At 46.3% G+C, this 24,553-nt stretch overlaps 1 protein-coding gene across 1 annotated transcript; it reads left to right on the plus strand.

The window, feature by feature from the left end:
* The first annotated feature begins 11,016 nt into the window (after nt 1–11,016).
* MED10 (mediator complex subunit 10) lies at nt 11,017–18,925 on the plus strand. The gene is made up of 4 exons (XM_057710294.1): nt 11,017–11,198; nt 12,325–12,408; nt 16,029–16,131; nt 18,286–18,925. Exons 1-4 carry the CDS (start codon nt 11,077–11,079, stop codon nt 18,382–18,384), a joined length of 408 nt encoding a protein of 135 aa, XP_057566277.1. The 5' UTR covers nt 11,017–11,076; the 3' UTR covers nt 18,385–18,925.
* Nucleotides 18,926–24,553: the final 5,628 nt, after the last annotated feature.

Raw genomic sequence — 24,553 nt, forward strand, 5'->3', positions numbered from 1 at the left:
GTTGGTAGTATATATATGTCTGTACTACTCTCCCGCTTCTTCTCAGTTTCCCCTTCACCCCCCGCCCCCTCCCATACCTCGAGTTCTCCAGTCCATTCTCTGTATCTGCGTCCTTGTTCTTGTCACTGAGTTCATCAGTACCATTTTTAGATTCCGTATATGTGAGTTAGCATACAATATTTGTCTTTCTCTTTCTGACTTACTTCACTCTGTATGACAGATTGTAGTTCTATCCACCTCATGACATATAGCTCCATCTCATCCCTTTTTATAGCTGAGTAATATTCCATTGTATATATATGCCACATCTTCTGTATCCATTCATTTGTTGATGGGCATTTAGGTTGCTTCCATGTCCTGGCTATTGTAAAGAGTGCTGCAATAAACATTATGGTACAAGTTTCTTTTGGGATTATGGTTTTCTTTGGGTATATGCCCAGGAGTGGGATGACTGGATCATATGGTAGTTCTATTTGTAGTTTTTTAAGGAACCTCCAAATTGTTTTCCATAGTGGCTGTACCAACTTACAGTCCCACCAACAGTGCAGGAGAGTTCCCTTTTCTCCACACCCTCTCCAACATTTGTTGTTTCCAGACTTTGTGATGATGGCCATTCTGATTGGTGTGAGGTGATACCTCATTGTGGCTTTGACTTGCATTTCTCTGATGATGAGTGATGTTGAGCATCTTTTCATGTGTTTGTTGGCCATCTGTATGTCTTCTTTGGAGAAATGTCTATTTAGGTCTTCTGCCCATTTGTGGATTGGGTTATTTGCTTTTTTGGTATGAAGCTGCATGAGCTGCTTGTATATTTTGGAGGTTAATCCTTTGTCCGTTGTTTCATAGGCAATTATTTTTTCCCATTCTGAGGGTTGCCTTTTAGTCTTGTTTATGGTTTCTTTTGCTGTGCAAAAGCTTTTAAGTTTCATGAGGTCCCATTCGTTTATTCTTGATTTTACTTCCATGATTCTAGGAGGTGGGTCAAAAAGGATGTTGCTTTGATGTATGTCAAAGAGTGTTCTGCCTATGTTTTCCTCTAGGAGTTTGATAGTGTCTGGCCTTACATGTAGGTCTTTAATCCATTTGGAGTTTATTTTTGTGTATGGTGTTAGGAAGTGTTCTAATTTCATTCTTTTACATGTTGCTGTCCAATTTTCCCAGCACCACTTATTGAAGAGGCTGTCTTTTTCCCATTGTATACTCGTGCCTCCTTTGTCAAAGATAAGGTGCCCATATGTGTTTGGGCTTACTTCTGAGTTCTCTATTCTGTTCCATTGATCTTCCTTTCTATTTTTGTGCCAGTACCATACTGTCTTGATCACTATGGCCTTGTAGTATAGTTTGAAGTCAGGAAGCCTGATTCCACCAACTCCATTTTTCCTTCTCAAGATTGCTTTGGCTATTCGGGGTCTTTTGCATTTCCATACAAATCGTAAGATTTCTTGCTCTAGTTCTGTGAAAAATGCCATTGGTAATCTGATCGGGATTGCATTAAATCTGTAAATTGCTTTGGGTAGTACAGTCATTTTCACGATGTTGATTCTTCCAATCCAGGAACATGGTATATCCCTCCATCTGTTTATGTCATCTTTGATTTCTTTCATCAATGTCTTAAAGTTTTCTGCATACAGATCTTTTGCCTCCTTAGGCAGGTTTATTCCTAGGTATTTTATTCTTTTGGTTGCAATGGTGAATGGGAGAGTTTCCTTAATTTCTCTTTCTGCTCTTCCGTTGTTAGTGTATAGGAATGCAAGAGATTTCTGTGCATTAATTTTGTATCCTGCTACTTTACTAAACTCATCAATGAGTGCTAGCAGTTTTCTGGTAGAGTCTTTAGGGTTTTCTATATATAGTATCATGTCATCTGCAAAGAGTGATAATTTTACTTCTTCTTTTCCAATTTGGATTCCTTTAATTTCTTTTTCTTCTCTGATTGCTGTGGCTAACACTTCCAAAACTATGTTGAATAACAGTGGTGAGAGTGGACACCCTTGTCTTGTTCCTGTTCTTAGAGGGAATTCTTCCAGTTTTTCTCCATTGAGAACAATGTTGGCTTTTGGTTTGTCATATATGGCTTTTATGATGTTGAGGTAATTTCCTTCTATGCCCATTTTCTGGAGAGCTTTTATCATAAATGGATGTTGAACTTTGTCAAAAGCTTTTTCTGCATCTATTGAAATGATCATATGGTTTTTATCCTTCAATTTGTTGATATGATGTATCACGTTGATTGATTTGCGTATATTGAAGAATCCTTGCATCCCAGGGATAAACCCCACTTGATCGTGGTGTATGATTTTTTTAATGTGCTGTTGCAGTCTGTTAGCTAGTATTTTGTTGAGGATTTTTGCATCTATATTCATCAGTGATATTGGTCTGTAGTTTTCTTTTTTTGTGACATCTTTGCCTGGTTTTGGTATCAGGGTGATGGTAGCCTCATAGAATGAGTTTGGGAGTGCTCCGCCTTCTGCAATATTTTGGAAGAGTTTGAGAAGGATAGGTGTTAACTCTTCTCGAAATGTTTGATAGAATTCGCCAGTGAATCCATCTGGTCCTGGGCTTTTGTGTGTTGGGAGATTTTTAATCACTGCCTCAATTTCTGTACTTGTGATTGGTCTGTTCATGGTTTCTATTTCTTCCTGGTTCAGTCTTGGAAGATTGTATTTTTCTAAGAATGTATCCATTTCTTCCAGGTTATCCAATTGATTGGCATATAGTTGCTTGTAGTAGTCTCTCATGATGTTTTGTATTTCTGAGGTGTCCGTTGTGACTTCTCCTTTTTCATTTCTAATTCTGTTGATTTGCATCTTCTCCCTTTTTTTCTTGATGAGTCTGGCTAATGGTTTATCAATTTTGTTAATCTTCTCAAAGAACCAGCTTTTAGTTTTATTTATTTTTCTTATGGTTTCTTTCCTTTCTTTTTCATTTATTTCTGCTCTGATCTTTACGATTTCTTTCCTTCTGCTCATTTTGGGGTTTCTTTGTTCTTCTTTATCTAGTTGTTTGAGGTGTAAGGTTAGGTTGTTTATTCGATCATTTTCTTGTTTCTTAAGGTAGGACTGTATTGCTATAAACTTCCCTCTTAGAACTGCTTTTGCTGCGTCCCATAGGTTTTGGGTTGTTGTGTTTTCGTTGTCATTTGTTTCTAGATACTTTTTGATTTCCTCTTTGATTTCTGTAGTGATTCCTTGGTTGTTTAATAGTGAATTGTTTAGCCTCCATGTGTTTGTATTTTTTGCAGTTTTTTTCCTGTAATTGATATCTAGTCTCATGGCGTTGTGGTCTGAGAAGATGCTTGATATGATTTCAATTTTCTTGAATTTGCTGAGGTTTGATTTGTGACCCAAGATGTGATCTATCCTGGAAAATGTTCCGTGTGCACTTGAGAAGAACGTGTAGTCTGTCGTTTTTGGATGGAATGTCCTATAAATATCAATTAAGTCGAGATGGTCTAATGTGTCATTTAAAGCTTGTGTGTCTTTATTTATTTTCTGTTTGGATGATCTGTCCATTGATGTAAGTGGGGTGTTCAAGTCTCCCACTATAATTGTGTTACTGTCGATGTCCCCTTTTATAGCTGTTAGCATTTGCCTTATGTATTGAGGTGCTCCTATATTGGGGGCATAGATATTTACCATTGTGATATGTCCTTCTTGGATGGATCCCTTGATCATTATGTAGTGCCCTTCCTTGTCTCTTTTAATAGTCTTTACTTTCAAGTCTAATTTGTCTGATATGAGTATTGCTACTCCAGCTTTCTTTTGACTTCCATTTGCATGGAATATCTTTTTCCATCCCTTCACTTTCAGTCTATATGTATCCCTTGGTCTGAAGTGGGTTTCTTGTAGGCAGCATATAGAAGGGTCTTGTTTTTGTATCCATTCAGCCAGTCTGTGTCTTTTGGTTGGAGCATTTAATCCATTGACATTTAAAGTGATTATTGACATGTGTGTTCCAATGACCATTTTCTGAATTGTTTTGGGTTTGTATTTGTAGGTGTTTTCCTTTTCTTGTGTTTCCTACTTAGAGAAGTTCCTTTAGCACTTGTTGTAAGGCTGGTTTGGTGGTGCTGAATTCTCTTAACTTTTGCTTGTCTGGAAAGCTTTTGATTTCTCCCTCAAATCTGAATGAGATTCTTGCTGGGTAAAGTATTCTTGGCTGTAGGTTTCTCTCTTTCAGGACTTTCAGTATATCCTGCCATTCCCTTCTGGCCTGCAGAGTTTCTGTAGAAAGGTCAGCTGTGATCCTGATGGGTTTTCCCTTATATGTTGTTTGTTGCTTTTCTCTTGCTGCTTTTAATATTTTTTCTTTGTGTTGAATTGTCGTTAGTTTGATTAATATGTGTCTTGGTGTATTTCTCCTTGGGTTTATTCTGTATGGGACTCTCTGTGCTTCTTGGACTTGGTTCATTATTTCCTTTCCCATGTTGGGGAAGTTTTCCACTAGAACCTCTTCAAATATTTTCACAGACCCTTTCTTGTTTTCTTCTTCTTCTGGGATGCCTATAATTCGAATGTTGGTACGTTTAAGGTTATCACTGAGGTCTCTGAGGCTGTCTTCTAGTCTTTTTATGTTTTTATCTTTTTCCTGCTCTGTGGCGTTTATTTCTTCCATTCTATCTTCCAACTCACTTATTCGTTCTTCTGCCTCAGTCATTCTGCTGGTTAGAGCATCTAGAGTATTTTTAATTTCAGTTATTTTGTTATCCATTGCTGTTTGTTTTTCTGAGTTCTTATGAACTGTTTCTTGTACTTTCTCTAATTTGTTATCGAGATTTTGTATCATTTTTACTATCATTACTCTAAATTCTTTTTCAGGCATTTTTCCTATTTCCTCCTCATTTATTTGGTCTTGTGAGTTTTTTTCCTGCTCCTTTGCCTGCATGGTGTTTCTTTGTTTCCTCATGGTTGTCCAAGCTTTTGGGGTTGCTTGTCCTGGTGATAGAGGTGTTTATAGAAGACTGTCCAAGCCTCAGACTAATGTCCAAGTATTGGATTAGACGAATATTCAGTCTAGGAAACACATACATGTATAAGACACACAATTATTGAATCCGTTAGGACATAAGGCTCTAGAAAGACCTGACAGAACCCCAGTGTGCTATCAGATATTCAAAGAGAAACCCAGCAGAAATTGACAACTGAAACAGAACAAATCAGAGACAAAAGCAAAAGCAAACAAACAACAAATAACACCCTACACATACAAACATCAATCCAGGGAGATTTTGTAAGCTAGGATCAAATATAGAAATGAGCTGGAGTACCACCAGGGAGAATGGAGATTCTCGGAATGTAATTAGACAACTGTACTAAGAACTAAGATAAAGACAAAAGCCTAATATTAATACCAAGGCAGTGCATCATCTGGAGAATAGAGCAAGGAGTCTGAGCAGACCGATAGTGTTGCTTATAAGTATGTTAAGATAAAATACACTTAAAATGGCTGGAAGAAAGGGGAACAGAAGAGCGTAATGTGGTTGGAAATATGCAAAGAAAAAGAAAGGAATAGAAGTGTATAAAAGAAAGGGATGAAAGGAAAGTATGAAAGATATTTTGTCCGTACTACCAAAACCTTAGCTAGATATAGAAGTATTTTAAAAGGCAAAAAAAAAAAAAAAAAAAAAAAAAAAAAAAAAAGAGTGAAAAATATCCTTATAAAATTATGTTGTAAAACTTGTAGATCCCTTAGGGCTAAGATCGTATTTAATAAATCAAAAAAAAAAAAAAAAAAAAAGAGAAAGGAAAAAAAAAAAAAAATCCAGAACTGATCCCCGAATGGACCAGTTCAATAGGTATTGATACTACTATTTCTGTTTCCTTAGGGTCTCAGCTGTAAGTGTCCTTTTCCTTGCCTTGGGTTTTTTTTTTTTTTTTTTGCGTTATTCTGTGACCTGCAGAGGTTCCTTTATTGTTCGTCTGTAAGCCTCGGTGTGTGGGGAGGGAGAGGGTGCAATAGTGGCTCCTTCTCCTGGGAGGGAGTGAGCAGTGGCGCACTGTTGCTTCAGTCAGGCTTGGTGGTGCCTGTTGCGGAGAGCGCTGGAGGCTCAGGCGTACACAGAAAGTCTTAGAGTTGGGCCTCTCTCGGGGTTTTTTCTTTTTGATGCTGGTTTTTTTTTTTTTTTTTTTTTCTCTCGGCAGCCTCCCTGCTGCTGGCGTTGCAAGGAGTTTTAATCTAGCCCCGCCCGAGCGCCTGAGGGTGCTTGTTATCCCTGAGCGCCTTATGTGGCCCCGCAGGGCGTCTCTCCGCTGCCTGTTGCAGAGGCGCAGAAAGAGAGAGAGAGGCTAGGCGCGCGGCTCCTCCCCGCCGCCCGTGAGCCTGCAGCCTCCAGCCGCCATCATGGCCGGGCAGCTCTCAGGGATCGGCACTCCTCTCCGCGGACCTCCTCCCTCCTGCCTTCTCGGTCCGTCACCCTACCGGCAACAATGTTTCTCCCCCTGAACCAGCTCTCCGGTTCCCACGCTCCCGCTCCTGGACCCTCCGTTCAGCCGCGGATCGATGTCTCGGTCCGGGAATGCTGAGCTGCGCTGCGGACCCTCCGTATGTTTCTCACTCCCTCCTGCTTTAATTCTTAACAGACTTAGATACATAAAAAATTTTATGATATTCACCATTCTTGCAATCCTAGGTAAAGCCCAATAGACCATTATTTTTTTTCAATATGATATGTGACAAGGTTGTATTTTTCAAAAATAGCTTCAAGAGGTCCTGATTTCACTGGCTCCTCCAACAATGTGACTTCTTGTTTATTCCATTGACAGGTTGGGTTATGGTCCCTCCCTGGGAATCCATGTGTGCGATAGCTATGGTGGAAATGATGCTATGGGACTTTGGAGGCAAGGTCACAGAAGGCTGAGCAGCTTCTACCTGCTTCTCTTGAGCTATGTGCTCCTGGAACCCAGCCACCATGAGGCAAGGATGCCCCCAAAGTCTGCAGAGGCTCACGCAGAGGGGAACTGTGGTCTCTAGCTTACAGTCCAGCTGAGCTGCCAGCCGACATCCACTATCAACGTGATGGCCGTGTGAGTGAGCCGTCTTGAAAGCAGATCCTCCAGGTCCAGCCAAGCCACCTAGCCAATGTGACACAGAGCAGGAGAAAGCGATGGATGCCACACACAGCCCACTTTGCAAATTTATGAGCAGAACAGAGGAAGGTGGTTGTTTCAAGCCACTATGTTTCGAGGAGGTTTATTTATGTAGCAATTGATAGCTGATACAGGATAATTGATTCAATTTGCTAATATTTTATTGCTATTTTTACATCTACTTTCAGAAGAAAGATTGGCCTATATTTTCTTCCTTTTTGGGGGACTGTCCTTGTCTGCATTTCCTATCGAAGTTATATAACCCTTTAAAAATGAGCTGGGATGTATTTCTTCTGTCTAGTCTCTGCAAGTGTCTAAGACTAAAATTCTTTTTCTTTAATGTTTCATTAAAAGAGAACAAACTAGTGTTCAAAGCACCCAGAGCCTGATGTCTTTTGTTTCTTTGAAAGAGATATTTGTCTGCTGGCCAGTTTATTGAAAGGTTAGGATCTATTCTGATTTCCTATTATCTTTTAGGTTAAGTTTTGGGAGTCTTTTAGAAAATTGTCCACATCCTTCAAGCTTTCAAAATATGAAAACAAGTTTCACTGTAATTGAATCATGTTCCCTCATTCATTTATAATGTTGTTTGATTTCTCTCTGCTTTCCTGATGGACTTACTGAAGTACGTCTATTCGACTCACCTTTTCAACAGTCAGCTTTTCTTTACTGTTGTTCATCTTTCTAGCTTCTAATGAAAGCAGAAAGAAAGCTGACGAAAGAGTTTTCATTTTCATCAGTATCTGTTTTACCTTTTTCACTCCTTTCTGTGTGTGTGTGTGTGTGTGTGTGTGTGTGTGTGTATATACACACACACATATATATATATATATATATATATATTAGAGTGTACTGTTTGGTATTTTTTCCTTATTGGTAACGTATATATGGCAATGCCAATCTCCCCATTCATCCCACTCCTTTCTCTATAGTTTTTGTGCTTGTGATTTCTCTCTTGCTCCTTTCCATTAACTCTTTGAGTTGAAAACCCTAGCTTATTATTTCCAGGCTATTTTCCCTCAATGTATCATCTGAGAAGCAAAGCGGAAGTTTGATAGGAGTGCTTATCATTCTGTCCCAAATATTTTACAAACTCCCCTTTAACTAGGATGGCCATGCAATGTATCAACCAAACTGATACCCCTCTGACAGTGAGTGACGGGAAGTGCTTATTAATAATTACATCGGGATGACGGACATCAGGGTCTTGCCTGTGCAAATTCAGATGTATGTATATCCATGAATCATTTCAAAGAGTGTGTTTTGGTTTTCAGTGCTCTCTCTCTCTCTCTGTGTATGTGTAAAAAGCAAAAAACAAATTCATTGATTTCTACTGTAATTACACCACTGAGGTCAGAAAATCCAGTCCATATGACACAATTTGAAATTTGCTGAAACTTTCTTTGTGGTCTAGTGAATGGTCAAATTTTTATAAATATTCCATATGTGCTTGAAAATAATCTGTTCTTCAGGGTTACCTGTTCCTCAAAGGTCACATACATTAATCATGTTATTCACATCTTGCATATTTTTCATTTATTTTTGCCCTACCTGACATCATTTCCTGATAGAGATGGTTCAAATCTCCTGTTATGGTTATGGAGTTTGAATTTTTCCTCTTAATTTGCCAATTTTTGTGCTAGATATTATAAGACAATGTTGTTAGTTGCTTATAGGAATGTTGTTAGTTGCTTATAGGTTAATATTAGTATAGTATCTTGGTGGACTCTTTCCTTTATCATTAAAAAAGTCTTAACATTTTTATTAAGTTTTAATTTCATATGCTTTAATAACTTTTTTTTTGGTTACCTGCCGTATCTAATTCTATCCTATTCCTTTATTTCAACCTTTCTGTGTGTTTGTTTTAGGCGTGCTTTGGGAAAGCCACATAGCTGGATCAAAACAGCAGCAACAGCAACAAAACAAAACAAAATATAATAAAACACTTCCAATTGGAGAGAATATCCCTTTCAAAGAAGTAGTGAAGCCTGTTTACGTTCACTGTGATCACCAACATATTTTTCTTTAATTCTTTTATCTTATTTTGTGCTTTTTATTTTTTATGCTTGTTCTTTGCTTCACCTATTCTCTGCTTTTCTTGCCTTCGATTTAATTGATTGCATTGTCCTTATTCCCTTTTCCATTTACTAGTTTGGAAATTATATTGCTCTATTAAAGAAATAACCTTAAATTTTTAAAATCAATACTAAACAAAGCCTAAGTCCCATCAATATCTGTGTCTTTTTTTCTTATGAAATTGAAAAGGACTAACTTCATATCCTGACCTCTCTCCAATCATCTTTTTTTCCTTTTGTCTAGGATTTTACTGCCACCTTCTTTTAAAATTCCCCTGAAGTTGTCATTAAGTTGGGAGGGAGGTATTTTATCTAACATGTCTGCGTATTCAGAGCAGAACAGAAGATTTCCCTGTCAGTTCAGTCCACCACATTAACTGGAGTCCCCGACTTGGTAAGTCTGATAAATCACATATCTTCTCTGGGTTCCCATTTTTGATTGCAGCTGGGAGAGGCTTTGGAGATCATCAAGAAAAGGGGCCTCCTCACTTTACTTTAGACTCTAGGAGCTGAAAAAGGAAGAATGATGGATATTATGGTATTCAGTAGAAAAAGAAATCACTATGGCTTGAGGATCCAGGCAGGCTACTGCTGGAGCAAATGTCAGCTAGTCTTACAAGAAGGGGCATAAAAGTTTCTCAAGCACAAGAGGGGTCTAAATGGAATTTTAGTAAGATCAATAAACAGCAGTTTGCTGAAAACTCTGTAACGTAGGGGAGGTTATTCTTCGCAGTTAGGGAAACCCCATAGGGCACTGTTTTATTAGAGCTGGCAAGAGGGGCCAAAAACCTGACCTAGGAAGGTGGCTGGAATTAGGGAAGGACAACCTCAGGGGAGAAGGTTAGAAGGAAGAGTTAGAGGAGTTGGGTGCTAATTATATACCAGAAGGAAGAAAGTAGGGGGGCCAGTGCTGACTTCAAGGATTCCAGCTGAGGGGCAAGGAGATGATCTTTATTGGGTCCTTCATGCAAAACATCAGGGTTTTCAGGTAGATGGGTATTTGTGGAGACGCTGCTTTGTATGGAGCGTGGAGGGGACCAAGACCTCTGGTGGGAGGTGGCAGCAGTTAGCACTAGAAGCCTGTCGTGACACTAAGCTGAAAGTCACCCCGTGTTGTTGTCCTGGCTGCTAATTCATTCCTCTGGGGATGGCAAATCACTACTGGGAAATCATTGGGTTTGAAGCCCAGCTTGAGCTGCCTTTCAGGGTCAGGGCGAAGGCTGGGTGGCTCCCAGAGGGCCCGGCTGAGGGAGAGGCCAGCCTCCGCAGGAGCAGGTGAGGCCTGCTGGACCCTGCACGGTGTCTTTCTCCGTTTCTACGTTACATTTTTTCTTTATTGTTTCAATTATTTGCAATGAGTACCTGTCATTTGAATATTCAGGAAAAAAAAAGGTCATTTCCATTGCGGGTCGAGCTACTCTTTCCAGGTGTGCCCCCTGGGCTTCAGCCTTACGGACAGGACGTTCTCTCCTCTAACCTCAGGTAGCTGTCGGGTCTCATCATCCCGATTTTGTGGCCGAGAAAGCCCAGGCTCAGAGGCTCGGGGACTCGCCTAGGTCCAGTGGAGGCAGCGCTGGCTCCCACACGTCCCCACCACGCTCTCTGCGGCCCTCAGAGCACGCGCGCCAGTCCTGAGGACCCGCACCTGGCAGCTCGCGCTCACCTGGGCCGCTGAGGGCTGCCGGGGCGGGGCCGAGCCGACGTCCGCCCGCCCACGTCCAAGCCCCGTCCCGCCCCCGATGCAGGCCCCGCCCCAGACACCGCCTCAGGGTGAGCCCGCCCCGCCCCACGTCGCCCCGCCCCCACCAGGCCCCGCCCACTCGGCGCCAGAGGAAACGGAAGCGGGGGCGGGCTCGGGAGGAAGCCGGAAGCGGCGTAGTGGAACGGCGGCCGAGCGGGTGCGCGCATCGGTGGCCATGGGGGATAAGTTTGACCACCTGGAGGAGCACCTGGAGAAGTTCGTGGAGAACATCCGGCAGCTCGGCATCATCGTCAGCGACTTCCAGCCCAGCAGCCAGGCCGGGCTCAACCAGAAGCTGTGAGTAGCGACGGGGTAGCGTGTGCCGGGGAGCCGGGCCGGGGGCCGCTGCGTCTGCCCGGCCTGCTGGGGTCCGGGCCTCCCGGGCGCTCCGGGTGCAGGCCGCGCGCGGGCCGGGGGTGGGGGGGCTCGCCGCTGCCGCCCGTCGCGGGCCCGCCTCCTTCCCCTTCGCCGTGCTGGGGTCTTTTCTCCAGGCCCCGCTTGGAGACGTTCGCCGGGGCCGGATGACCCAGTGCCCGCGCGTGGGGCCGTCGGAGGCAGGCCGGCTCTGTGGCCTCGGCCTTGCCCCGCGCCCGCGGGACCCGCTCCCGGCGTGTCTTCTGAGCCCTTGGGGGTGTCCGGTTCCTGCCCGCCGCGGGGAGCGCGGTGAGATGGGCCCCGGGGAAGGCGGGGGCTCGGAAGCCGCCTGCTGCCTGGGCCCGAAGGTGGAGGAGGCGGCGGGGGTGGTGGGGGCGGCGAGCGGGGCCGCGGGACGCTTGAATGGTTCCGGCCGTAGCTTTGGCTGGCCGAGGCGCCGGGCCCCGGGGTGGACAAAAGGCAGACGCACATCGAATGCTCTGGAGGAGGGCTCGCAGCCTTACGGAGGGTACGGACATACGAACGCATTTGCAGCCCCGTCTAGCACACACCCAGTGCTGTGGGACTAGCCAGGCGGTCTCGGAAGGCTCCCAAGGGGACCTGGACTTAAGCCAGGCAGCCGTGGCTTTCTTCCCCCCAGACCTTGAGGATGGATTCTTGGACTGGAGTCCACCGCTCCCCCCCGGGGGGTTGCCTGAAACCGCACACAAAATCGCGTCCACCCTCAGGGTGAATGTTTTTGAGAGGAGGCTCATTTTTTTCATCAGATTCTCAAAGATTCTTGCCCTTATTGCTGTTGGTTCCTGCCCCCCCGCCCCCAATATTGGTAATTCCTTGTTTAAAAAGAAAATCAAGAGATGTGTGAGCATATCTCCATCACTCCAAAGCTCTCCTAGGAATTCTGTCGCTGACCAGAGAGCTGAGAGCCACATGTAACCTGGGCTTGTGTAAGGAACACGCGTGTGGAGGCCTGGCTGGCCAGGTGTGGGGGGTGCTCGGTGCCGTCATCCGAATTAACCTGATGTCCCATTTCTGCTTTTCCCCCCAGGAATTTTATTGTTACCGGCTTGCAGGATATCGATAAGTGCAGACAGCAACTTCATGATATTACTGTCCCTTTAGAAGTGTTTGAGTGAGTACCATTCTTGTTATTCTAATTCTTGTTCAGTTTTGCTGTAATGATTTCTTCAACCACTGGTATTTAAGTATCTGCTCTGTGGCAGGCACTGTCTGGGTGCTGGGGATATGCCAGGGAAGAAAACAGACAAAAATACCTGCCCTCAAGGAGCTTCTGTTCTAATGGGATTAAACCATTAAAAAAAAAATCTCCTCAGTATTGTATTGTTGAAAAAGAGTTACATGTGAATAAAGGCTTTTTAAATAAGTGAAAAACATCATAGACTCTGAAAGTCCTGCTTAGATAAAAGAACAGCCATGTGACTTTCTTTTTTTTTCTTTAGAAGGAAAAAGCCTTATGTAGTATATCATAAATTAAAAAAAAAAAAAAGCCAGAAACAACCTGAGAAGTACGAATTTGGTCTGGTGTCACCCCAACTGCCCTGGCATTGCTGATTCTCGGAGATGATAATACCTCCTCTGTTCTTAGGCAGAGTAAGGCCTAAGAAGGCCGTTTACTGCTTTCTGCCAGAGAGTTACCTGCACCTGGGCACTGTACCTGGGCACAGTCCCGACTCGGAGAGCCTCTAAGAAATAAACTCTTTAGGTTTTATCAGTCCTAAAGAGTTTATCACACTGATTTCACAGGTGAAAGAACCAATAAGTAACTGCACTGTCTGTTTAGCTAGTCAGTGTCAGAGCTGAGACTAAAATTCTGGACTTTTTTAAATTTATTGACGTCTAGTTGATTTATAGTGTTGTGTTAATTTTTGCTATACAGCAGAGTGACTCAGTTATACATATATATCTTTTTCATATTCTTTTCTATTATGGTTTATTACAGGACATTATATACAGTTTCCTGTGCTATACAGTAGGACCTTGTTGTTTGTCCATTCTGTATAAAATAGTTTACATCTGTTAATCCCAAACTCCCAGTCCTTCCCTCCCCAACCCCTTGCCCTTGGCAACCACAAGTCTGTTTTCTATGTCTGTGAGTATTTATATTTCATATATTCGTGTCATATTTTAGATTCCACATATAAGTGATATCATATGATATTTGTCTTTCTCTGTCTGACTTACTTCAGTTAGTATGATAATCTCTAGGTCCATCCACATTGCTACAAATGGCATTATTTCATTCTTTTTTATGGCTGAGTAATATTCCATTGTGTATATGTACCAATCTTTATCCATTCATCTGTCAGTGAACACTTAGGTTACATCCATGTCTTGGCTATTATAAATAGTGCTGCTGTGAACAGTGGGATGCATGTATCTTTTCAAATTAGAATTTTCATCTTTTCCGAATGGTACCCAGGGGTGGGATTGCTGGGTCATATGGCAGTTCTGTTTTTAGTTTAAAATCCCGGACCTGTGTGTCCTTAACCAGGGCTCATTTTCTGGGCCAAGCAGCCTCCTCCCAGGAGCTGACGTGGAACAGCAAGAGTGTTCTGGGGCTTTTTGCAGTAAAACTGTAAAGTAACTCACTAGATACCCTTGAACAGTAAAGGGAAGAGTTACCCATTTCATCCCCAAAGGTCAGAGATAAAAGTCCTAGTTACAGCACAGCTTGGTAGCTGTCCACCAAGTCAGGACACACAGGCTGCAGTTCTCACAGTCTCGGCTCTGTCCTCACTTGCTGACCAAGGTGTCTTGTGTTCCCAGGTGGGAGTGAAGGCCTTGTGCGTGTGTTACAGCTCTAGACTCCTGCTTGTGAAGTGCGGCAAGGTGGCGGCTGATTCCCCTTAAGTGTCCTCATTAGAGCCGTTCTGGGTGCGTGTGTGTGTGTGTGTGGAGTATATTGACAGACGCCATGGAACTACTCCCAGCGTGTGTGTGTGTGTCTGTGTGTGTGTGTGTCTGTGTCTGTGTGTGTGTGTGTCTGTGTGTGTGTGTTTGTGTGTGTGTGTGTAGTATATTGACAGACGCCATGGAACTACTCCCGGCTTCTGAAGTGGAGCAAATGAGAGGAAGACGGATGGGAAAGACTGTGGAAGGGGCAGGGGCAGCGAGGCCTGGGCCAGCACAGCCACAGCCTTGGATGCAGGGACTGCTGAGACTCACCTGGGGACTTGGGAAGAGGTGGCCTCTGAGCCCCCAGCAAGCAGCAGATGTGAACTGTCAGTCGATCTGTGCTGACGTAGGAGGGTTTCCAGGCGGGCTTTCAGGCTCACTGACTGCGCCTGTAGCAAAGATAGCAATGTAAACCTTGGCCCTTCTGCCTGGTGCTTGGGGTTGGTGGGTTGGCAGAAGTGGGGGTCAACCCTTGGGTCTTCAGAGAAGAGTGGAGTCCGGATGACATCACTATTGAAAGGGTTGTTTACAGTTGGTAGTATATATATGTCTATGCTACTCTCTCACTTAACTCGAGGATGGATGATGCCTTAGAGGACTGGGATGGGGAGGGTGGGGGGGAGTCGAGGGAGGGAGGGAATACAGGGATATGTGTATAAATACAGATGATGGAACTTGGTGTACCTCAAAAAAAAATAAATAAATAAAATTAAAAAAAAGAATGCTACCAAAAAAAAAAAAAGAAAAGGTTGTTTATTTAGGACATTTGGGCCTGTCAGAGTTTTTTTTTCCTGAAAATGGATGGATTTTGTTTAGAATTAACCATAATTTTCCTTTTTTCATTCCGTCATTTCAACATATCACAATCAAATGAATTTTCTAGAACTTTTGATTTATTAGTATTTTGCAATCTTTCATAATTTACGGCCAGTTTTTATGCCATTAACAGTAACTTAACAGTGTCTTTAAACTGAAGTTTTTTTTAACATAAAAATGCATAAATCGGACTTAGTGTAGTGGTGGTAGTTTTGTTTCTTTGTAATGAATAGTTCAGTTTCGCTGAATGATGTGAAGGTCTTCAGGGTGCAGAAGTAGGCAGGTGGCCTTCTGCAGGAAAAATGTGGATATTCATCTAGGCAGTGTGCGTAATGAAATCTGTGGGGTGATGAAGACATTTTGGGGACGAGTGTTAAAAATGTCAGGAAACAGTTTTGTACTGCTTAGAAATAACTGGTGAGAATCAGTCTCTGTTCAGTTTAAGTTACTTCGGGAAAGTAGTGTATCAGCCCGCCACCCCCCTGTCCCCCCGCCCAGTTTGTAAACTGATCTCAGGACAGGCAAGGCCACAGCTCTCCCCTCCCCGACCCTGCAGCCCAGAGGCTCCGCTGTGCAGGACGGGGTGGGCCTGGTGGGGCTGCCTCGCGGCGGGCTCCCTGTGTCCTCAGGCCCGAAGCTCTGGCCCACACTTAGTTCTCTCTTGTCAAGAGCTGCGTGACCTTACAGGTTGTGGTGAGGATGAAAAGGTGGTGGCCATGAAACCTTTTGAAGAGCACAGGTGCTACAAATGTGAACTGGCGTGGCTGTGAAGCTTGCTTGGTTTATAAGTGATGGATACCTGATTCCATGAGCTACCCACGTTACTAGAGGTGATATGAGACCAGTCGCCTGTGCTTGTGTAGACGAAGGAGTCCTAATTCACCTGGTTCCTGGACGCAGCTTCCTCTAAACAAGGGCCATGTGAGGTTACAGATCGCTGCCTTTGTTTTTTCCCCCCTAAGAAAACTGTGAGAGGAGGTACCAGCCATGAACACTAATTGAGATGTTTCATGTTTCCAGATACATAGATCAAGGTCGAAACCCCCAACTCTACACCAAAGAGTGCCTGGAGAGGGCTCTGGCTAAAAATGAGCAAGTTAAAGGCAAGATTGACACAATGAAGGTAAGGTTCCTGGAGACGGCAGAGAATGTCAGAACATCGAGGGTTGCTCACAGGGCAGATTCGGCTGATAGACTCTGCGAAACAGCAGCTGTTCGACAGCATAACACAGTTGAGGTTGCTGAAACGTGTAATAGGTGATAAATAAAATTAAATATCAGGGAGCCGTGTGGTAGCATAGAAAGTGTAACGACCTGGTCGCCTTGCCTTCAGGAAAGTCCGGGTTCATTTTTGTGGTGTTAGCTGTCGTTGGCTAACTGTGCTTGTTTTCATCTTTATGACTAATATCTGCAGGTTGCACTTTGGTGCTTCCTGAGTCCTCTGCCCAGCCTTCTCCTGTGACTGTGGGTCTGTGGTGTGGGGGACTGTGGAATCCTCGGGCTCTTCTCTTTCTCCGGTGGCTGTCTCCAGACCCCTCTGTACCGTATCCTCTGTTCTCCGCAGAGACCCTGCCCTTTGTGTTTCTTGGTTCTGAGGAGATCTAGAAACCTCTGCATCTCGGGCATGACACATGGAGTGTTTTTTTACCTACACTGACCCTTGTGTGTTTGGAATTGAGGGGGTGGTGGTTTTTCCTCTAGGTGATGGTGCTGCCCCTTCCTCTTGGCCTCAGACGGTGAGCCCTCCTGCCTCTCCACCCCTGTTCTTCATTCGGGCCAGGCTGCTTTTGCGTTTCTGGGATTCGCCAGCACCTCTCCTTGCTGTCCGTTCCCCTGCCGTCTCCTCTGCTGGGACTCTCTGGGCTCAGCGTGTCACCACCTCCGAGGGGCCTCGCGGACCAGCCTTGGCTGATGAGAATGGGCCCCTCTCTGTCTCTGTCCTGTGTTCCCTGCCACAGCCTAAGCTCCACGATGCCGGGGGCACAAGCACTGTGTTCCCGCTGCTGCCCAGGCACACAGTGTGCCGGCTCGGTGTCTGCTGTGCAGGGGGACAGCTATGCAGGGGGCGCGCTGCAGACGGCGAGGTGCCAGCAGAGAGGCTGGGTGGGGACCGCGGTGACAGGCCTGTCTGTGCTGCCTGGCTGGGGACCTGTGCTCGTGACAGGGGGCCTGCCCTGGAGGTGGCTTTGCTGTGAGAGTTAGTGTGGTGCCCACGGCCTCGTTTCTGCTTTGTCAGCTTGGGATCGGGTTGCTCTTGAACTGAGCATCACCCTCGAGATGTGATGGAGCTTTGGGCGAGAGCGAGCTGGGGTGGTTTGGACCTGTCTGCGAGGGAGCTGTTTCGTCCAGCAGAAACCCCCCCCCCCCCGCCCCACGAACAGGGTCGCGGCCTCTGCGTGATGTGCTCTCGGTGGCCTGCGCTCCTGTCACCGCCCTGCCTTTGGGTGTGGAGATCGCCCGTTGGCGGTGACAGTAGCAGCCGTGCTGTTTCTTCACTTTGCATCTGTTTCTGTTGCCTGTTGGTGTCATTTCCTCTTGTGAGATTGTGAACGTCTCGGGGTACCATTCGTGTGCCTGTTGGGCCGCGTGTTTTTACTTGCATGAGTTCTGTCTTAAGTGGTTTCTGCAGTGTTGGTGTGCAGCCTCCTTCGAGGATGTGTTCCTGACCTGTGTATGGATGCGGACGGTATCTCGTTTATATCCATGGTGCTGCTTTGCTGTACAGCTTATAAGGAAAGGTTTTGAGATGGTGGCCGATACCTAGCTGCTTTTAAGATTGGATTAAAACAGATGTCATGCTGACGCGGAGGCTCAAGGAGCCGTGGCATTTGAAGAAGACAGGTTTCCAGGTGCTCTGAGAGCTGTGATCGAGCTGTTTGCACACAGGAAGTGTGATGTGGTTCGAGTTAATAATTGCTTAATTATTATGTGATGTGAGAATTCCTGTTACGTGTGCTGCCTGCAAAAGTCATTTCCACCTGTGTGGCTGGCTCCTCATGAGTGGGCCTTTTGTCATCTGAGGCAGGAGGGACGAAGTTGTATGTGAATGAACAGTGCTTTTTCAGGTAGTTCCCAATGTACCTGATGTGCCTGCAGCAAAGTTGCAAGCAGTTACCTGCTGTGGTCTGGCAGGTGTGGCTTCCAGGCAGATGGGCAGACAGGGCAGGGAAGGCACAGTTTCTGTTCTTTCAAGTTGGAGGCTCTGCTGGGGTGTCATCTTTAACTTGAGAGATGGGTCACAAACAAAAGCATTTTGACTGTGTATTTTTCTTCTTAGAAATTTAAAAGCCTGTTGATTCAAGAGCTTTCTAAAGTCTTTCCTGAAGACATGGCTAAGTACCGAAGCATCCGAGGGGAGGACCACCCCCCTTCCTAAATTCTTCCTCCGTCTGTCTGAAGATCCTCCAAGTCTTGCACGAGTGGCCGTGACCTTCAGGCAGCCTGTGACTGAGCAGCACCGATGCTGTTTCCTGAGCCCATCCTCCTGCCACCTTCTCCTTGTCGTTGGCTTCTGGGGATAGCGGGCCTGGACGGCGTGCGAGGCTGTGCCGCCAGCTGCCCCCTCCCTGATGTGCTCTGTTTGGTCCTCAAACTCGTTTGGCTGCTGATCTCACATCTTTGAGTGAGGTGCATATGGTTCTCCACGGCCAAATAGTCCTGGAAATATTAAACATGATAGGTAAAGTAAAAGTTTTAAAGAATTCTACGTAATCGTTTTCTTTTAATATACTCTTTCTGTTCCTTATTTTTTTTTTTTTGGTGTCAAAGAAAGCTAAAAAAAAAGAAAAATTGGTTTAATATGAGAAGTACTTTAAGTTGGTTTTGTGTTTTATATTTTAAGTATAGTACGTAAAGAATGTGTTCAATGGAACTGTTTCCGTGGATTTCAGTTAGTCTAACATAATAAAGTCTTTAAGTACTTACGTGACTTGGTCCGTGTAATTATTTATGTAACATCTTTATATACAGTATCGTGTATCTTGTAAACAATTATTACTTCGCTAAAGTGTGAAGGATGTTGGTAAAATTTGTTCTCCAGGCATTTAGGCAGGAAAAGCTAAAGCAAAATGCAGGATTCTAATTTCCCTGCAGCCTGTTTCACAGAAGACATCGCAGATGTATTGACACAGTTTAGAAATGCCCCCCGGGTGGGGGGCCCGTTTTTTGTCCACCTGTGGGGGCTGCCAGACTGCGTGGGGACAGCTGCGCCTTCTGACTCTGCCGGGCTGGGCGGGCCTCGGGAGGCGGTATGGCTTGTGAACTCGGTGATGCTGTTGGTGCACCTGTGGGCTCCCTTTGAGCCGTAGGCCCCAGTGCAGTGTTTCTTGGGGGTCACCACAGACCACTTGTATCCGAATGACCTGGACTCGTTTATCGGAAAGGTGGGTCCAATTCAGACGTGTTGGGTCAGAGGCTTTGGGCTGGGGCCCGGGAACCTGCCTTGTTGATTTGCTGCCCCCCGGTGATTCTGGACCCCCTTAGATCTGAGATCCACACTCAGGGACTGCAGTCTCATCAGTGTGTGACGGTGCACGTGGTGTGGGCTCCACTGGTCTGTGTCTGGTGAGGCCTCGGGTGTGGCCGAGTGGAGTGAGTGTCAGAGCCCAGCTCTCAGCTTGCTCTCTGCTGACCCCTTTCCTGGGAGGGGCTCGCGCATGCCCTCACTGCCCAAGGGAGCCTGATACTTGCTGGGAGCTGGGGGCCAGGCCCCTTAGGAAGTTGCTACCTTGTTGTCCGTAGTTCCATTCTCTCCAAAACGTCACCGGAAAAAGGACTCCCATCCAGGCGCCGTTTCCTCTAGATGAGGGCTGCCCCGGCCAGTAGATCCTGGACCCGGAGGTTCCTCTCCTGCACGGGCCTTGCTACCTCTGCCCGCCCTGTTAGCGGCTGCAGGTGGGCTGCTCAGCGAGCCAGGCTCAGAGCCCTTCCTAATCCCTGTTCCCACGAGTCAACTCAGTTGGTGCTCACGCAGCCCCCTGAGCTGCAGGAACTGTTACCATATGACAGAGCCAGAAGTCACAGCGGATGTGCAGAGAGCGGCGTGTCACACACAGCCCACTGTTCAGAGCGTGTTCTGACCCACTCCCTTCCCTTGACTCAGTAGAAGACATGGTTTTGCAGTTGTTTGCTCAGGTCACCCAGCTGACAAGGGTGGAGCGTGGCTTGCACCTGATTTCCTGAAGTCTGAAGTCAAGGCGTGGGCAGCGCCATACTCTCTCCGAGGGCTCCAGGGAGGGTCCTTCCTGCCTCTTCCAGCTTCTGGAGGCTCGGGGTGTGCCTGGGCTGGTGGCAGCATCACTCCAGTCTCTGCCTCCATCTTCATGGGACTGTCTTCTCTGTGTCCCTTATAATGACATCTGTCATTGGACTTAGGGCTGCCTGGAAAATCCAGGATGTTCTCATCTCGTGGTTCTTAACTACATCTGCAAAGACTTTTTAAATAACATCACATTTGCAGAGTCTGAGAGATGTATCTTTGGAAGTTACCATTTTTCACCCACTACCCTGCCCTATTAGGCAGGTCTGGCCATCAAGGCTCTGGCCTTGCTGCCTCAGGGGCTGCCGTGTCCGTTCTCCCCGATGAGCTCAGAGCCGAGCCACCGCCGCCTATAAATGCCTGGGTCCCCTTTCCCAGGGGAGGCTGGTCATGAGCAGAGAGGCTAAGATCCAGGGATGCCAAAATGCTAAAATCATCTGTGTCCACGTAGAGACAAGCCACATCTGTCTTCTTCCTTGTCCCATAAGATCCTTTTCTGCTTTTTTGAAAGGAAAAGGTTAAATTTTATAAAAGGAAAAAAGTAGTCACAGGCCTTTTGACTTGGCAATAAGGAAGAAATATAAATATTGTGGGTGACAGTGTAAGTTACAAAGCCGAGAAAGCAGGATTCCTTGCAGATGGCGTTGAGACACACACACACACACACACACACACACACACACACACACACACAGTTGGCAGCGCTTTGCATGCAAGACAGACATGCTGTAGGAGCTGCAGAGCCGGGGCGGGGGGCGGGGAGGTTCTTGAAGGGTGTCCATGGTCTCTCTGGCTGTGGCAGCGCCAGAAGATGTACACATAGTGCTCCGAGAGAGGACAGGTGACAGGTAAAGGGACCAGGATCTGCACTTCCTCATCCAACGGGGCCAGGCCTACGGGAGGGGGCTGGTTTGCGGCTCCTGAGCTAGTGGGTGCAGGTTCTCCCCGTAGCTCATGTGTGACGAGCTCTGGCTAATTATCCACAGGGACACCGTTTAAAAAAATCAATGATTTAAAAAGGCTTGTCTTTTGGGGTAACTGTGCTATGAACACTGAGAAAGGCCATGAGCACGTCCATTTAATTTTGAAACTAGTTGGCCACACAGGAGGAGGCCGTTTAGATTCGAGGGCTGCCTTTAGCTGCAGCATCTGCTTCACACGAGACCCCGTGTTTCACTCCTGTGTCCACACATGCTGATCGCGTCCTTCCCAATGGGTGAGTAGGGGGAACCCTCTGCTCTGAGCTGTTCAGGTCACGCCGACGTGGGCAGAAGGCAGCCGTCTGCAAGCCAGAAAGAGGGTTTCCACCCGCACTCAGGCACCCTGGTCTTGGCGGTCCAGCCTCCAGAGCCGTGAGGAATTAAGTCTGTTGTTTAAGCTGCCCCGTTCGTGGTACCTGGTCACGGCTGCTGGGAACAGACTAAGGCACGTGGTTACTCTTGACAGTGCTCGGGGCTTTTCAGGCACTCAATCATGATCGGTCGATAAAGAGTCACTTTTATTGTTTCTCTCTTAATTTTGCTGAGGCTGATTGCTCGTCGTGGCTCCCAGAGCAACTGTCTGATTTCTTTGCCTCCTAACACTCCACCTAGCAGGATGCTTAGTGCTGGCTGGGGGGCAGGGAGCGGGGAGGTGATGAGGAGGAGGCTGGTGATACAGGACATCTCCCTGCTTAGACAGGCTTCGAGGAGCCCGTGCCTGGGTCGTTTGTTAGTTTCTTTTAAACTTTTCCTGCCAAGACAGGAAATCCAAGAGAGGAGGGAGACGGATTGGATTGGCCTTGAAGTGGGCGCAGACCACAGGGGTGACGAGAGCAGTCTTCCCGGTCCTTTTTATGCTGCAGTCATTAGGATAACGAGGCAGCCTCGCTTAGCAGAGGAGCACGCACAGGCTGAGACAACAAGGGATGCGCTGGTGGAATGTTTATTCCTGGCCTTATTTATAGCGTCGCCTGGTTCAGAATCAGAAATCAGCAAAGCCGCAGATCAGCGGCAGGCCCGCTCCTGCTCCGAGCTGGGGCTCCACAGGCGCTCAGGCTTTCCACACACGTCTCTTTGTTTTCTCTCGCATCCTGGCCCCTGTTCTGCTCTGGATTTTATCAGTTTGCTGTCTGCTCCTGCGATTGGCTCCTTGGGATTCTGTGACTGAATTACATTCTGCAAGGCCTTTTGCTGCCCAACAATTAAGGGACTTGTGTGTGAGACAAGCAGGATCGTTAGAATCTCTTTCAGGGAAGCTTTTCCACTTTTTCATTTTTGTTGTGGAATGGTAGTCCCAATTGGGCTGGGATTTTTCACAATGACTCAGAAACATTTATTTTTTCCCTTCTATCGTTGGCATTTCAAAGGCTCTCACCCTAAAGGGTGAGAAATCTTATGTAATATCAACGATACTTTAAAAACAATTTTACATACCTTATCTCACTTGATAATTTAAATATACATCAAAACTAATCATGTATATGTATGTATGTGTGTGTGCAATTTCATTACATTCATTTTATTATAACTTTATTTTATTATAGTCATTATTGGCCTTTATCTACTATTTCGTGTAGGTTGGCTGAAAATCAGGGAAGTTTCAAATAACAGTGAGCTTAAAAAGATAGGGGTTATTTTTTCTGCTTCGACAAGCAATTCCAAGTTGCCTGCCCAGAACAGCTGCAGCTCCTCACCAGCATCAGCCGAGACCCACACTGATCTGCCTCTCTCCTCTGCCATTTTTAGCACATAGCTTTGCCTTCACATCACAAGATGGCTGCTGCAACTCCGGGTACCATGCCTGCATTCCAGGCAGAGTAAACATAGAAGAGGAAGGGCAAAAGGGTTTCTCCTGTGGAGGCTTTGCCATTTTATTCTAGAAGGCTGTATCCCTCAGGGACTTCTGCCCCACCCCCTGGCCAGAATGGTGTCTCATGGCTGTCCCTAACAGCAAAGGTGGCAGGTGGTCTGCATCTTATCTTACACAGCCTTTACAGCAGAGGCAGGCAGGAAGGGAGGGAACTGGAAATGGGAGTCAAATAACCTACAGGACCTGCTCTGACACTTTCAGAACAGATGACAACCTGGATCCCCACATACTGGGTGCTAATGTTGATCCTTTCCTGCAGAAACTTATTTTGTGGGGGTAACTTAAGGCTAAAACTTTAAATTTCATATAAGTAAATTTGGATCCCAGACGCAGCGCTATTAGATTTTCAAGTTCAGATCATTTGGTGAGCACGTGGGGTCTTTCAGATTAAGAGCCCGCAGGTGTGAGGTATGAAGTTGCGTTACATCCCACTGTCTAGACAGCGTGTGGAACAAGAAGGATCAGGACTCAGGAACTTCCACCGGTCACTCTGGGAACTCGGGAGATAATACCCGTGATAAAGTTTCAAGAGCAGAGGTGGAGTCTGTGGCCCATCTCTCCTTGCGTCCTGGAGCTGCACATGAGTGGCCTGGTCCACGCCCTGCCCCAGGCCCACGCCACGGCCTTGGCTTCATCTTCGCCCTCCCTGTGTAGCGCCAAGTCAGGGGTCCAGATGCTGCTGCAGCCAAGATGCATGAGACAGCTAGAAAGGCAGGAAGGGTGTCGGCCCTGGTCCTCTGAGATGGGAAGATTCCTGAGTCTGGAGCTGCAAGAACCTGGGAAACACAGTGGTTCTAAAATGCTTTCTGAAGCATGTGGGTGGCCGGGTGAGGGGAGCCAGAGGACCAGGAAGCCAGAAAGACATCTGTCCTCATCTTCCCGAGCTGGTTGCAATACCAGCATCAACCTCTTTAGAGCATCGAGCCCAGTTTATTCTCAACTTCTCTTCTTTCCCCCTGCATCTTCCACCATCTCTTCCTCCCCTCCTAGTCCCCCTGCCTTTTCCCTTCTCGAGGCTGCAGCAGGTAACGGATGCACAGACAGTTCCAGAGTCCAGAGTCCCCCGCCTCCTCTTTCTATCTCTTCCCCTCTCCTTCCTCCTCCAGCCCCTTCCTCCCACTTTTCCTCTTGAAAATGCCCTGAGCTCTGTCCTGTGTCCTCTGGTCGCCCTCCCACAAAAGGACTGAGTTTGAGATGTGCTCAGGATGAAGAAGAGATCGGTCCTCTTCCCGCCTCGCCTTCTCTCACGCACTCTCCCAGTGCCAGCCCTGTCCACCCTGCAGGGAGCCTGACCTTTCCCGGCCGTGCGTTAGGGACAAGGCACCTATTTGAAGGCTGCCTGTTTGTGCGTGGTGTTTATTAATTCTCCAGCCTGCGCAGGCTGGAGTCTCAGTGTCCCAAAGGGATGTTAACACAGTTGCCCACTGATTTAATCAAA

This window comes from Hippopotamus amphibius, chromosome 15, assembly GCF_030028045.1.
Source record: "Hippopotamus amphibius kiboko isolate mHipAmp2 chromosome 15, mHipAmp2.hap2, whole genome shotgun sequence".
NCBI classification, from domain to species: domain Eukaryota; kingdom Metazoa; phylum Chordata; class Mammalia; order Artiodactyla; family Hippopotamidae; genus Hippopotamus; species Hippopotamus amphibius.

What these genes read in the sequence shown, in the direction of transcription:
- MED10 (XM_057710294.1), top strand. Translation starts at nt 11,077, where the DNA reads ATGGGGGATAAGTTTGACCACCTGGAGGAGCACCTGGAGAAGTTCGTG. An exon ending in GCCGGGCTCAACCAGAAGCT is followed by an intron (nt 11,199 to 12,324) that starts GTGAGTAGCGAC and finishes TTTTCCCCCCAG; the next exon opens with GAATTTTATTGTTACCGGCT. An exon ending in GTCCCTTTAGAAGTGTTTGA is followed by an intron (nt 12,409 to 16,028) that starts GTGAGTACCATT and finishes TCATGTTTCCAG; the next exon opens with ATACATAGATCAAGGTCGAA.